This window comes from Penicillium hispanicum (assembly GCF_028827665.1).
Source record: "Penicillium hispanicum strain IBT 35686 chromosome Unknown utg000005l_segment0_segment0, whole genome shotgun sequence".
NCBI classification, from domain to species: domain Eukaryota; kingdom Fungi; phylum Ascomycota; class Eurotiomycetes; order Eurotiales; family Aspergillaceae; genus Penicillium; species Penicillium hispanicum.
In genome coordinates this window covers 687,752-702,196 of record NW_026623197.1, presented here as the reverse complement: position 1 = coordinate 702,196, position 14,445 = coordinate 687,752, and the positions used below count along the sequence as shown (strand labels likewise).

At 54.8% G+C, this 14,445-nt stretch overlaps 5 protein-coding genes across 5 annotated transcripts; 3 read left to right on the top strand and 2 right to left on the bottom strand.

The window, feature by feature from the left end:
- Positions 1-864: 864 nt before the first annotated feature.
- N7459_005711 (putative GAJ protein) lies at positions 865-1,628 on the top strand (the record flags this gene model as incomplete). The annotated part of the gene is made up of 2 exons (XM_056944895.1): positions 865-867; positions 981-1,628. 2 exons carry the CDS (start codon positions 865-867, stop codon positions 1,626-1,628), a joined length of 651 nt encoding a protein of 216 aa, XP_056799230.1.
- A 921-nt stretch (positions 1,629-2,549) lies between these two features.
- Positions 2,550-4,911, top strand: rim8 (pH response protein PalF; the record flags this gene model as incomplete). The annotated part of the gene is made up of 2 exons (XM_056944894.1): positions 2,550-3,014; positions 3,073-4,911. 2 exons carry the CDS (start codon positions 2,550-2,552, stop codon positions 4,909-4,911), a joined length of 2,304 nt encoding a protein of 767 aa, XP_056799229.1.
- Positions 4,912-5,245: 334 nt separating this feature from the next.
- On the top strand, positions 5,246-6,013 carry N7459_005709 (putative secretory component protein shr3; the record flags this gene model as incomplete). The annotated part of the gene is made up of 1 exon (XM_056944893.1): positions 5,246-6,013. One exon carries the CDS (start codon positions 5,246-5,248, stop codon positions 6,011-6,013), a length of 768 nt encoding a protein of 255 aa, XP_056799228.1.
- A 529-nt stretch (positions 6,014-6,542) lies between these two features.
- N7459_005708 (uncharacterized protein) lies at positions 6,543-7,743 on the bottom strand (the record flags this gene model as incomplete). Its single annotated transcript, XM_056944892.1, has 2 exons — positions 6,543-6,907; positions 6,969-7,743. The coding sequence occupies 2 exons, from the start codon at positions 7,741-7,743 to the stop codon at positions 6,543-6,545; spliced, it is 1,140 nt and encodes a 379-aa protein (XP_056799227.1).
- Positions 7,744-12,818: 5,075 nt separating this feature from the next.
- Positions 12,819-13,502, bottom strand: N7459_005707 (uncharacterized protein; the record flags this gene model as incomplete). Its single annotated transcript, XM_056944891.1, has 1 exon — positions 12,819-13,502. One exon carries the CDS (start codon positions 13,500-13,502, stop codon positions 12,819-12,821), a length of 684 nt encoding a protein of 227 aa, XP_056799226.1.
- Positions 13,503-14,445: the final 943 nt, after the last annotated feature.

The window sequence follows — 14,445 nt, the reverse complement described above, 5'->3', positions numbered from 1 at the left end:
TAATCCTTTGATGAATGCCTGGCTGACTCCGCATGATCAACAACCATGATGACCCCGTCGATCCTTGGGCATTCGGCCTTGGGCAGCAGGAGAGGCCCTACAGCCACCGAGGAGCCTCAATATGCATGCTCGGCTGATTATCACACGCCCTGCAGAAAGTTTCATGCTTCCCCACCTCCAGATTGGGCTATATGTCCCGCCTGCTGTTACATGACTTCCGAGGCCAAGGCTACTATCAACAGCGCTCGGAAAATCTGCAGCCCACGCGGCATCGGCCCGAGATTTGTGACCTGGAAGATTCTCGCATTGTGAGACCCTTGGCGTGGGGGGGGGGGTGCTCATCCGAATAGAGTCTTGGCTTGCTTGGCCTCTCATCTGATTTGACGTTGCAGATCGTCGAAGAAATCATCAAGATTACGAGGTTGAGAATCCGAGCTTACTTCAGTAGTGGCTTCGTTACCTAGGTAGGCAGTGAGCATGCCGTACAAGGCCTCGGGTGATATAGATGGACACAAATAATGACAAACCATCTCGTCGGCCGCTTACATCTCCATAATACGGAGGGAGTCTAGTTGAAGTCAATTGTAAGCCGGAATTGTTGAATGGGCGTAGTGATAATGAGGCAATTTTGAGCGAGGTGTAGACAAACTACGGAGAGGCCTGTCACACCAGACACTTCTCCCGCCGTGTGCCACCCGAAACTTGGCTTTCCTCCACTTCCTCCACCTGCGAAGGCTTAGCCCTCTCCTGCTTACCCCGAAGAGGACAAGTGCACCTCCATAAGCTTCCCTGATCCGAACCAACGAACAGGATTGCGTCAACCAGGGGTCCGGTGCGGGCCAGCGACTCCCGTCTGAAGAAATCATGGTACGTGGCCCCCTGCTACAAGTGACTCACAGAACCCCGGTGTAAGATGGGCGCTACTCGCAAAAGGGAAAGGGGGGAAATAGGCACTCGCTGACTGACGCGTCCCATCACAGCCCCCCAAATTGTCGAAAAGCGACAAGCAGGCCCTCATCGTGGCGCATCTGCGCGCCAGTGGCACCTGTCATACGCTCAAGGAGCTGGAGAAGGCCTTACCAGCCGTAGCGTCGATCAACAGCATCCAGGTGAAGGAATACGTGCAGGCGTTAGTGGACGAGGGCAAACTCCGGGTGGAAAAGATCGGCAGTGGAAACTGGTACTGGGTCTTCGGGAGTGAGGAAAAGCGCGAGCGTGAGCGCCAGTTGGCTCGGTTGCAGATGGAAGTGGAGAAGACCCAAAAATCCTGCGCCGATGCTGAAGCGGCCGTGGCTGCTGAAACCACGCGACGCCAGGACGAGATGGGCCCCGGCCTGGAGGACGAGCGACGGGCCTTGCGAGGCAGGAAAGCCGAACTTGAGACGGAGGTTCGCCGGCTCCGGGCGATTGCGCAGGGCGATTCACCGAGTCGCAAGGGGAGCCAGCAGCTCCGGAAGGAGATAGCGGAGTTCAGGCAGCAGGCGCTGCAGTGGACGGACAATTGCTACGTGCTAGAGGAATATGTGCGCAAATTGGCCGGCGGGGACCGGGAGATAGTCGCGGCGGTGCTGCGCGAGTGCTATGGAGACGAGTACGTGGACGGAGAGGGTCTGCGCGAGCTGGATTGAGGCAACAATCATCATCATCATCATTATCACAGAAAAGTCTTCGGGTAAGAGTGAGACGGACTAGAGTCCGGCCTCCTCCGGGGGGAGACGGTGAAAGCTTAGCCTAGGATGAATGGGACGCGCTGAAACGCGGTGATAGTCTAAGAATAATAAAGCATAGGAATCCAGCCCCGATGTCTAGGAAGGGCGGGAACTGGAGTCGTACTAGTTCGAACCCGCGAAGCTTGACCCAACAAGACGCGAATCGCAGCCTTTCTCCGCCATCCTCCTTATCGCGCGCTTTAGACTCTCCGTCCTTCGCCTTTCCTAACCTCTCTCCTCTCCATCCCCGAACCCAGTCTTGCGCCACATCTCCCGAGTCCCACATTCCTCGACTCTCGACGCTGGCGACTCTGCTGAGAATCGCCCTCTCTTCAGCCTCGCCCCCTCCGCCCCTCCCCTTCCTCGCCTCTCGATAACCTCCCCCGTCTCGGTACCTGGTTTTCCTCACGCGAGAGGTTCCTGGTGGGGGTGACCTCGCTCTATTCCGGTCTCGCGCTTCGGTGACGCTGAGAAACAATGTGGTCCAGTGGCCCTCAATCATAACCTCCCGCTCCTTTCCTCTCGACTGGGGGAATCTCTTGTCGACACGAACGCATACCGTGGCGTTTGGAATCGGACCGCACCAGTAGACTCGCGCTGGAGGATTCCCCTTTCCCCGCCGGCACTTGGTACTTGAGGTATTGCTCGGCTGGATTTCCTAGTGCAGGCCTCTGCTGCCTACTGGCCCGTTCCACCCATCCATACCGCTGTTCTGTTGTGCTCTAGAGGTGTCGGATCGGCTTGTTCGTTCTGACTTGCGACCTTTCGGTCCTCTCGCGCCCGCTTTCCGCCTCTCCGCCACGCCGTCTTGTATGGATGCACCAAATACGGCTGTGTGTCATGTCCTCCAACCTTCCTCCCAAGACCTCCACGCCGCCGGTCAGTCGGAATCGCAGTTCGTTCCTCTCCAAGTTTCGCTCCCCACTCGGCCAGCGCAATCGAAGCATCACCGACTTCTACATCGATCCGGATGATCCGTGGCGCTCGTACTTTCCCGGGGATATCATCAAGGGCACGGTGATTTTGACGGTTGTGCGGCCGGTTCGCATCACCCATCTCGTTGTCTGCCTCCATGGCTATGTGAAGGTCTTCAAAAACGCCGTCCCAGCGGGTGAACCCTCGCCGGACTTGGGTTTCTTAGGTCCCGGACGCGGCCGGCGAGGCGCAGAATATATGGGCAATGGCCTGGCGACCTTGTTCGAGGACGAAGTCGTGCTCTGTGGCGACGGACGCCTCAAAGAAGGCATCTACAAATTCCGGTTTGAGATGGGACTGCCTCCCTATGCACTCCCCAGCAGCATTAATGTGTGTGCTTTTTCTTCATTTCACTCGGGGCCTTTACTGACATGTTGATGTGTTCTAGTTTGAGCGCGGCGCCATTTCATACTCGTTAACATCTACCCTCACTCGACCCACCACCATCAATCCCACACTTACGTGCCGGAGGCGGGTTAACCTTCTAGAAAACATTGACATTGCCCCTTTTCCGGCACCCAAGGCCCGCGTTGTCACCCTTGAGCCGGTCTCGAAGCGCTCGAAACCCAAGGCGAAGGGCAAGTCAACCAACTCCGACCTGACAACAGCACCCGATACATCCTCAATAGATACCCCTGCTAGCGGTGCAGCTGCATCGGTCGACCACCGCCCGCCCCTGAGTCCTTCCCCTAGCAATGTCAGTTCCTCGAGTCGACCCAGCAATAGCAGCCAGAGCTTTCAGATCGCCAGCGACCCAAGCTCAACAAGCACGGGAGGTCGAAATAGCGAAGGTCGCAGTGCGACGCCTTCCATCTCGGATAAAAGCATTACAGCGAAAGCTGAGGTGCTGCGCGCAGGCGTGCTACCGGGAGACACTTTGCCTCTGAAGGTCACCATCAACCATTGGAAGCCGGTGCGCAGTGCGCATGGAATCATTGTCACATTATACCGGCAGGGCCGTATCGATTTACATCCAGCGATCCCCATCGGCTCACCATCAGAGGGCAAGAAGCCGACCTACGAAGACTGCTATCCACGCTCCCGGACCGGGCTCGGTGGACTCACCCTCGGGACAAGTCGCACTAGTTGTACGTTCCGCAAGGATCTCTCTCAGACGTTTGCGCCGTTGATTGTTGATCCCACTACCATGACCGCGATTATCAAGACCTCGATTCGAGTTCCCGAAGACGCGTTCCCCACCATCACCCGTGTTCCTGGAGCCATGATCAATTTCCGATACTACGTCGAGTTCGTGGTCGATCTCCGTGGCAAGATCACATCGCCCGATCGTTTCATCCCACGCTTCAACATGGTCTCGGGCGGCAGCACATTCTCGCCTAGCGGGCAGATTCTCAACCCAGCCGATGCGAATGGGAGCGGCATCACGGCCAATTGGGCTGGAAATATCCTCGATACGGATCAAATCCGCAGGGAGAAAGGTGTGATCTCAATGGCTTTCGAGGTTGTTGTTGGCACTCGAGATTCACAGCGCGGCCAAGCCAAGATCGAGCGGACTTTGTCCACCACTGCTGAATCAACAGCGTCCCACACTGCGAATCCAGTTCAGTCGGCATACGTGAATCCTGTCGACGGAGAAGAATGGTCTGAAGCAAGCCCAATGCCCAATGCGCACGCTGAACACGGCGCCCAGGATGACTATGGATTCTACGATGAAGCCCATTGGGTTGAGCATCCCGAGTACGCCGAGTACCCTGAGGAATATCCGCAAGCGTTGCATCCACCAGGCCCTATGATGGCGCACCCGGAGGTGGATGAGCCTGTAGATGAGAAAACCCGGGTGCGACGCCACGAAGAAGCTCTTTTGCCTAGTCGGCCTCCCGACGACGATGAAGCAGGGCCGTCCAACGTGGAAATGGCAGTGCCGACTGCACCCGTCTTGCCAGATGATCACCACCTGCAAGCTTATCAGCATCTGCCACCCCCAAATGCGGACGGAATGCCGCATACGGTGCGGTCTGCCGAGTCGCTACAGACTGTGGTGGTCAACGGTGACCCTGTCGGCCACGGCGAGCCTGCAGCTTCAGCAGAAGACAAGCAAGAGCTCGAGCGCCAGCGCCTCATGCAGCAGGCTAGTGCGCCTAGCGCACCGCCTGAGGAGCCTCATACCGAGTCCGGCGAGGGACCCAGTGCGCCGGTCTTTGAAGATGACCAGCTGGTTGGCGGCACGGCGCATGCCGACGAGTCCTTGCCTCGGTACCAACGATGAGAAGATGGATTTGCGATTCTCTATACCATTTCATGTACATTTGCATTCAGGGGGACTGGGCGAAGTTTCTGGAAAGATACCACTAGCATATTTACGAACTCATGGCGCCGGCGAAGGCGTTCGAATTGTACTATATCTGTCGAGTCTGCCTATCAGAGCGAACGCGTTGACATCCATAATCCACACTGCTTATCTGCCCGCGTATCGTGTGTCCACAGGTATCTTTTCGGGAGCCTTGGCGCCCGCTTAAGATTAATTGCCCTCGGCCCCTGTTCCCCTTCCCATTCCCTCTCCTGCTCCTCGCGTTCGCTCCCATCGTCCCTCTGCTCCCATCATGGTGTTCAAGAGCGGGTCGTTCGCGACCTTTCTGATCGTATGCCGTAAGTCTGCCGCCCCACGTTTCCCCCAACGGCCACCTCCAGCCCTGGAGGCCCCGACGACCACAACCCAAGTCACTAACCCACCGCCGCCAGCCACATGCTTCTTCCTGGGCATCATCTTCTCCCTCTTCCCCTACGACTACCCGATCCTGTGGTCGGGCGTGGCCACCCCGGCCTCGCACTATGACTACCTGGAAGCGCACCTGCGCTTCCTGCACGCCTCCCCGCCGCTCATCCCGCGCATCCTGCACATCGTGATCTTCCTCGGCCTGGCCGGCCTGATCACCAAGCTCTACCGCCCCTCCGAGTCGAACATGCTCTTCGACGGCGCCTCCCTCGTGCTGTACATGTGCGGCGTGACCGTCTACATCGCCAACATCGTCAAGGGCCTGCGTCTCGCCTCCGCCGGCCAGTACGGCAACGAGCTCGCCCAGTCCCCCGACGACAAGGACCAGATCCTCGGCCGCGAGGACTCGCTGAAGGTCCTCTCCGCCAGCAACACCATCCTCGCCCTCGTGCTGGTCGGCGTCTTGGCCCTCCAGGCCGGCCAGTGGTACGCCGAGCGCAAGGACGCGCAGGAATTCGAGTCGCTGGCGGACGGGAAGAAGGCGGAGAAGGAGGATGCTGGGGCTGTCAGTGCCAGTGCCAGTGCCACTGCGTCGGGGTCGGCGGCGGCGCCGAAGCCTGGTCGGCAGGGGAGCCAGCGGAAGAAGGGGAATTGAGGGGCTGGCCTCGGTTTTGTCTTTTGTTCGTTTGGCTTTTTGCTCTAGCATTGCCTGGGTTTGCTGGTGACTGGCTTGGCTGCTTGCTTGATTGCTTGTCTGCGGTACTGTCCGGCCTATGCAGAGGGTGTGTATTTCTGTTATGGCACTACGGCATTCTTCGAGTGGGACAAAAGAAAGGGAGGACAGGAAAGGAGGGAAAAGAGACATTCGCAAGGATGGTCCTTGCAGGGGTTCGTCTATGTACACAGAGTCCGCAGGGGCACACTATGATGGCATTTCTGTACGAGATATGAAATGGTGACCACAAAAAGATGGTTCAAGAAGAGAAGTATGTGAATGCAGTATTGGAGTCAATGTTTGTGGGTATGGACCGCAATGTATCACATAAATGATGGAGTGTGTTGTCACACCGCAGAAGGGGAATCATAGAATGCAGATCGTAAGATGAGAGTGAGGCGTCGTAGTCAGTGTTGGCGCGCACGAAGGAGCCAATGATCATGACCAGAAAAGAGTGACGGAGCAGAATTCAGGCAAAGGAAAATGGGCTCCGTGGCAGATCGGGTGAGCGCGGACTCAGTGCCTTTGCAAAGAGGTCTTCGCCGGACTCTCCGCTAGAGGTGCGCGCAATTGGGTCCATGGAGTTGAGAGCGGTGAAGCCCGTGGGCGTGCTGGCCTGCTGGGCTTCTTGGAGCGACTCGGGCGGGAAGTGTGCCACGGGCCTGAGAGACTCGGGGCCGGATGGGTTCAACTGCGAGCTCGGAGTTGGGGTGGGGTTTGTGTCTGGTGTTGGCATGGAGTGCGGTGCACGGTTGACAATGCTGCTGAATGAACTGAACGAGGATACAGCAACATCAGGAGACTGAGGAGAAAGAAGGTGTGCTGGGTTTGGGCCTACGCGTGTCGGTTAGCTTTTATATGCCCCAATGCTCAGTAGAAAACGGACTGCACTCACGATCGTTGGCCGACAGATCCTTTTCGCTCGTCTGCAATTTAAGGCCCTTGAGCTTATCACCCAGTTTTCGTCCGCTGATGGGCGACACAGGGGTCGCCGGGTACATTGAAGATGAAGTTGAGGAGTCATGGCTGCTTGCAACGCTGTCGGCGCCGCGCGACATGATCCCAAAGTTTGCCTCGATCCATTCCTTTTCCTGGAGGGCCATATGCAGTGCGACTCCCTCGGCATTGTGCTGGCATTCATTGCGGATCTCATCGTCGAGCACGCGCAGCCGTTTCTTTCCCCAGATTGTGTGTAGTACGCCCTTCTTGCCGGCTGCACGACCCGTTGCTCCCAGCTCAGGCGGGAAGATGGCAGGGAGGGGATTGAGCTGCAGGGTCTCCCGAGCCTGCGGGGAGGCCGTGGAGGCGCCATCGGTCTTATCGGTTGTAGTCTGGGGTTCGAATGAGAGTGTGACGACCGGTGGGATGGTGACATTGTACGGCAGCAAGAAGTAGAAGCGGCGAGTGTTGTCATTGGCCCGTTCATGTGCAGGGAGGACAGTCGTCTTGCCAGCCCACGAAACCTGCCACGACCCCTCTGAGGCGGAGCGAGTGATATCGTCATCCTCCCATTCGACCATGAGAATCTTGGTGCCATCGTTGCCCTTGCCCGCCTCGAATTCGAACCGAGCCAGGGCAGTGATGGACAGACTGCCCGCTTTGGGGCCACGCGGGGTCTCCAGCTCAGCGAATTCGCTGTCCGGTGTGAATGGAGGTCGTTCCTGGGCCATGATGGTCACCGATAAGAGCGATGAGGGCTTCTAGAACTCGAGCGGCTGGAGAATGGGGCGGGCTCCCGACTGAATCACGGGGCGCGGAGAGGCAAAGAGCACACGGAGAGCCGGGGGAAGCGAGATGCATGCGGATGGCACAGTAGAGGAGAGACTGCGGGGGCGCTGGCGATCGAGTTGCTGATCACGGGATTGCGGTGGTCAAAGGCGCGTGCCGCTTCGTGCAGTTTCATCTGGTTAGGGTGCAGTAGCGGGGTCCCTAATTATAGAACCGCCGCTTCTTGGCACCTTTTGTCCCGGCACGTCAAATGCCTCTACATACTTCCCCAAAGCATGGCCGAATTTCCTCACAGAGCCATTCGTTCCGTATATTCTACAGCAAAAATGAGATCTATGCAAATATCTGATCCAAACTTTGGGAGACCTGACAGGACTGCTTGTGATGGACTTAATTACCGCCCTGTAACCAACTAGGTGGTTGGAGATTTCTGGCCGCTACTATATCACTACTACTCCAGCAATGAATTTGTGTGGGGGACTGGGGGGTTCAATTGAGACGCCATTGCCTGGGCAGATTTTATGTCGCGAACGAACAGCAGTATCCCGCTCTCTCTGATGCTTTTGCTCCCACGCATGCGAATCAGTTGGCCCTGGGATTCTGGTGCATATAGTTAGCATCCGTAGTCCAAAACTAGGATAGTGACACATTAACTCAAGAGTGCATGTCAGAATTGAATTCGACCGTCATGCCTCGATGGACATGTTTGGGCTGTACTTTTCCACATTTGAGTCGAGAAGAATGAAACAAAGCAGCATGATTAGGGTCCTTCAAACCACTCGGCTTTCAATGAGAGCAGACTATACTAGGCCAATCTTGTGGCTAGACTTGGAGTTTATTTCTATCCCTAAAGAGAGAACAGAGTGCTCTAAGCGATATTTTTAGCTCGCCCAGAGATATGAGGAATCTAATCACAGCGATGTCTTTCAAGCGCCCGTCTTACTGAAAGTTGCAGGGAGAGTATCGTCCATGCTGTTAATACCTTCGTCTTGGTGGAACGAAGTATGGAAACGAGCCCAAGTATGATACTGTATCGTACACTTGCAAGGGATGGGTCAATCAGCTCCAGATCCAGCTGATGAGGAGACAAGCGAAGCGAGAGCAGAGTGACACCGGTGCAAGACCTATGCATCTGCTGGGTCAATGAGGATTGCGCAAAAGACGAACAGAGAGGGGTAACGCACGGCCACAATGCTAAAGGCGAGGAGCTATGCAGGAAAAGGTTCCAAGGCCGAGCATATATGTTCTATTTTTACCCTGTAGGGCGTGATGAGGAGTGTGAGCTTCGGGATTAACATGGCCAAGTGATTGGCCTGGGAGCCTGGCGAACTTGTTGGAATACCAGCCGAACGGGATAGATCACCCGTTAAGACGGAGATGGTAATTTGTGATAGGCTAGACTGACTGATAGTAACCGCTTGAGATGGGTGGTAGTCCGACGCTGGTGACCATAGTGCCTTCGATCACAAGCAACAACCTCGCCGACAGGGACGATCTGGTTCAAAAATAGCTCAAGGGCGCTATCTTGTGCTATTGTTAGATGGGAAGGAGATATTCCGCACATTGATTGAATAGTAGGTGCCAGTAAGGTGAGATTGACGGCCAGCCCCAGAGCCATGTCCAGGGCATGGGACTTTCCTGTCTGTGGAACGCATGCCCCTAAATGCCAATCAGTGGAGCCGGAGAGTGGTGCAAAGCGAGAAACTGCGACTCGAGATTGGCTAGTGCTTTGACCGGTATTTCTAGCTTTCGGTTCCTGTCTCAAAGCATCAATATACATATGTAGATGGATTCACTTTGGTGCCATCTTGTTGGAGGCTTCGAAGCTTGACCTGGGAGCGGATGTCAACAAAACACAAGGACACAACGGTCGTGAAGCATTTGCGCTGAATGTGGATTGCTTGTTGGAGTGAATTATCTGTAAGCCGTAGAAGGACTTCCCCTCTGTATGATATTGACATTGAAAAGAAGCATGACGTTGTGTTCCAAAAATATCACGACCCTGGATATATTTAGTCGGGCTAACGATGCAGGAACTACACCATTGCCACGAGAGCGGGGATTAGAGTCAAGCACACCCAAAAATAGTCGAGAACGATCACACCGCATAACTAGTATGTACGGGCACATCCTGTATACCCCTCATTTTTATCCGATTGCGATCATTCTGGCCATCCAATGAGCGGCATCTCTACAGACCCAGGTACCAAGCAACAACGAGAGAAGCACGTATTCAAGTCAAGTCTAAATGGCCTGAGAAACAAAAGAGTACTTAATTGAGGTGTACTCCTATTGAGAGGACTTAAGTCCACGAGAATTTGCAATTCAGTGCGTAAATAGTGTGCAGCAGTACCGGTGCTAGAGGTATATTCTCGTGAAGATGACAGTTAGATCAGGCGAATCGGTCACACTGGCATGGCAGCCTTGGCGCAAAAAGAAGACAGAAGGGGAATGAAGTGCGCCGCATGAAATCATTCCAGCTGACACCAAGTCCTCGTCCTTGTCCGATAAAAATAGTCGGCGGCTACAGCAGCCCTGAGCATGCACCACGTCACCTCACCCTCCACCAAATGCATGGATGTATAGCCAATAGCGAGTCTAGATAAGGCCCCACCGAGCACCAGGCGGGGTCCGAGTTTAATTCCCGGCATCCCATTGTTCCACTGTCCATATATGGAATAGCGCCGGCGCTTAATTGCATTTACCACGCTGCCGGGCTCCATCAACAAAGCCGTTGATTGGCTAGACGATCGTCGAGGTGGGCAGTATGTTATTTTTGTCTGGGTCTCTTGTGATGGCGACCAGAGGGAGGAACCAATATAAACACCGAAATCAATCAGGAAAATTGGGCGACGGTGGCTCAAGGACCGGAGAAAGTCTATTTCGAATAACTTGGCTGCCTGTGTACACCTTCGTTTTGTTTCTCACCCGCAAGACATGAGGAAGGGGCGTGGCCCTTGTATTTTTGCCCGAGTCTCTCAATACAAGGCGATTGTCCTGGCTATCGTTCTTCTTCTCCCCCGCCCTGACCGGCCGCGACATGCTATCAACCGCTGCTATTCAAAGCACCGACGATTCTGCTCAAAGTATGAAACGACCCCAGATACACTCCAAATGCCTGGGAGATTTTGAAACACCGTGATGGGGAACAAGACTCCATCTGGCAAATCGCAGCGCCTACGCCTCCCCCCCCCCCGGGACGGATTTCTTCAGCAACAATGTGAAACAAGGTATGCGTCTTGCTCCCCCAATGACAAGCCATGGTTTTACTGTCACTTCTGCACCCCCCTGCAGCGAAGCTGCCTCGGGTGCATCAGATTACTACGTAGGAATCGGACCTTGAATTCCCGCTCGTCGTGGTGATTGGCTAGTCGGATAGACTTGGGATCAAACCCTCTTTCACCTCGCATACGGGGTGAGAGACTGGGTGTGATTCTCGTACTTTATTCCTATATAGGCTGGAATGCCGTTTTTCCAGTAGTCGGGAAAGTGTGGCTCGGTATGTGATTGTGATCGATAGCGGAGCACCCCCGGAGCCACGTTATTTTACAGTACAAACCCTCGGGTTGTAATACAGAGGTGGGCGTATCCGTGCCAGTAATTTAATCTTGACCTCTAGGAGAGACGACTGTTCCTCAGAACGTACCTGGAATACACCGATATTATCTCGTAAAGATGAGCTCCAGGTCAAGATGCATCTGTCGGTAGTCCAGCATAGTGCAGTGTCTGTGCATCTTGGCGATGAGACCATACACGTTGTACCAACCATACTTCCCGGACCAGTACGGTCAACCCGAGATCGTGGCGCGATCGGTGAGTTGGTCCAATAACCATGACCTCCTTTGAGTAGTAGATGTGAGATTCCACACTGGAAAGCAGGATCATGATTCGCATGCGACCCTTCAATCTCGGGGGCCATTTGAGACGGGACGAAGGATCTCTCGATGGGTCTGTTGTTCAGAGGATCAATCTTTGTAACCTCAATTGAAATATGTAGTAGAAGTAACGCGAGCCACTGATAAATTCTTCCGGCAACAAAGCGGTACAACAAGTCCTCACCATCGCCAATGTCGGACACCTGACGTCGGTACTTTTTCCACCTTGACAGCCTTATGAGTTTATCATAGGCTGCCCGCGAAGAGCCGCCTCGCCGACACGTGGAAAGCTGGCTATCATCCTGCCGGGATGCCCACCCGGCAACATGGGCGCCAACACAAGCCGTCGACTCAACGCACGTAAAAGTTGTTGGTTTTCCTGCGGGCTAGGCCTAGTTTTGGGGGCTATGCTCGATCGTTACTCCCAGGAATCTCATCCATGTCGCCGCGTGGTCCAAGCGGAGGCTCCTTTGAACTTGCTCTGCCCTATCGCGTCGTGGACAGGTGTTAGTCCGGTACCCAAACGCTTGGATCCTAGTCTGCCGCGAGGCTTCCGATTTGACGCTCGTAGATGACGTGCGCAATTTTCCGAGAGGTGAGCTTCCTTACCCAATGCGCTGGCAAGGCAGATTTGCGTCGAGCCTCACAAGCCCACTTGTATCCCAGCACAACGTCCTTATCCTGTGGATCGATGGATCTAAAGGCGGGATGGGATGGCTTAGGGAGTAGAGATTTCAGAAAATTGCCATACTTGGGGGGACAAGATTGGATAGGATATAGATGGAGTTTCATTCAATGTGGCAGCTGCCTGTAAGAGTCGGTGAAAGGCCACTGAGAGCCATGACCCTCTCGTATGTAGAGATGTCCGATAGACGCCAGCATTCGCGAATCAGAATGAATTTCCAAGCCACCCGGGCACAAAGCGCATGCTGTAAATTACTGAGATGAAAGAAACACAACGTCGATCGAGACAAGAACACAAAGCAAGTCTGAACAGGAACCCTGGCAAAAAGACACGCGCGCTGTATGGTTTTGAACGATAACGCCTCCCCCGACGCCCAAACACCGATTTCCTTCGCTAAAAGCCCCTAACTGGCCAGATGCAATAACCAGGTATCATCACACGTATTCGAGATAAGAGTTCAAGCTTCTTTGGACTCCTTGAACTCTTTGGACTCCTTGATCTCTTTCACCTCGCGGCACTTGCGGCGTTTCCCTTTTGGCGGGGCATCGAGCTGGGTGCGCTTGTAGGTCACCGTTTGGGTAACGATCTGTTTCACGCTGACTGGCTTCCCAGTGGCGCTGCGTGGTGGATCATGGTAGCGGAACTTCCAATCCGATGCGGAGAAAGGCGACCGAAGAGGAGTTGCGCTTTTGGGAGAGTCCGTGGTAGGAGAGTACTTGAGTGAGTGCGGGATGCGAAGGCGGCGGGGAGCCGGGAAGCCCTTCTTCGAAGGCGCGGCCGACCCAGGTGTTGGAGGAGGCAACGACACAGTTGGTGATCGCACTGAAGGACTGAATGCAAAGGAACCACTCAAGGCGCTGGCCGGTTGTGACGTTGGCGAGGCGGATGGCTTGTCGATGAGAGGGAACTTGTGGAAACTGGCTCCTGCGCTAGCAGGGCTGAAGACGGGTGTGAGAGCCTCGAGAAACTCAGTGTAGGCCTTGGGAAGTGGAATGGAGGAGTTTGGGGTAAGCGGAGTGCACGAGTCTTCCTTTTTGATGGAATCGGAGACGCTGGAGGGGGAGACATCGTGAAGTTCCGAAGGAAATGTTGCGCTCTTCGGCGTCTTGAGAGGCGGGAGGATTGGTTTGGCGTTCGGCATATTTGCGCACAAAGAAGAAGAAGAAGAAGAAGAAGAAGATCCTTCTTGTCTTCGAAAATGGAGTCGAGTCGGTGCAGGTTCAAACGGGGAGGACCAGGAAGGACCGATGACGATTGTCGGCGTGGCAATTAAGTAGATCAGGTTGAAAGAGGGGAAGTCGGGGAAATGCAGCTGCGATCACCCAGCAGGACTGGTGGAAACAGAACACAAGCAAGAGCTGTAGGATTTAAGGAGTGGAGGAAAAAGAACAAGAAGGGGTCCGACGAGTCGCGTCAGGAGCCAGGAGGGAGTGTTTGGACTATATGGGCAGACACGACGGCGTACGACTGCTGGGGCGGTACAGTCCGGGACGGTACGGATACGGGCCTGCCGTAAGATTTCACGTCAGTTACCAGTCGGGCTGAACTGAGCCCGGCTTACCCCCATGGCCAGCCTTGGAAATCCTTCGAGAAAAGACCCGGCGGCAAGAAGGTGGAGACGGGTCGACTTACACTTTGCTATGAAGGGCTGAGGCACTCCAGATCAATCTAAGGATGGTGCACTGCCTTTGGTGCAGGGGTCAAAGAAGTGCCGCTCGTCAACAAGTGTGAACAATCAAAGAAAGACTGGACCGGCGAGGGTCAAGGAACGATGCAATCCCGATAGTGAAGAAGAATGACGATGTCTGGTTTTTTTTTCCCCAAGAAAACAGGGGAGGCAAGCCGGCATTTTTATAATTGTCGCTTTGGACCCTGGGCGTGCACCGTCTCGCTGGATCGAGTCGGAAAACTGTGGCCTTGAAGAAAACCATGGTGCTCCACGGCGCCAGTATGAGCAAATCGTTGTCGCGCGCCATCTGAAGCAACGCCCCTTTTGCCATGCTCCAGGAGCCGCCAAAGAAAGCGACCGTTGTCCTGGGCAACAGGCTATTTCCCAGGTCTTGACTTCCCCAGATAAGCTCTTG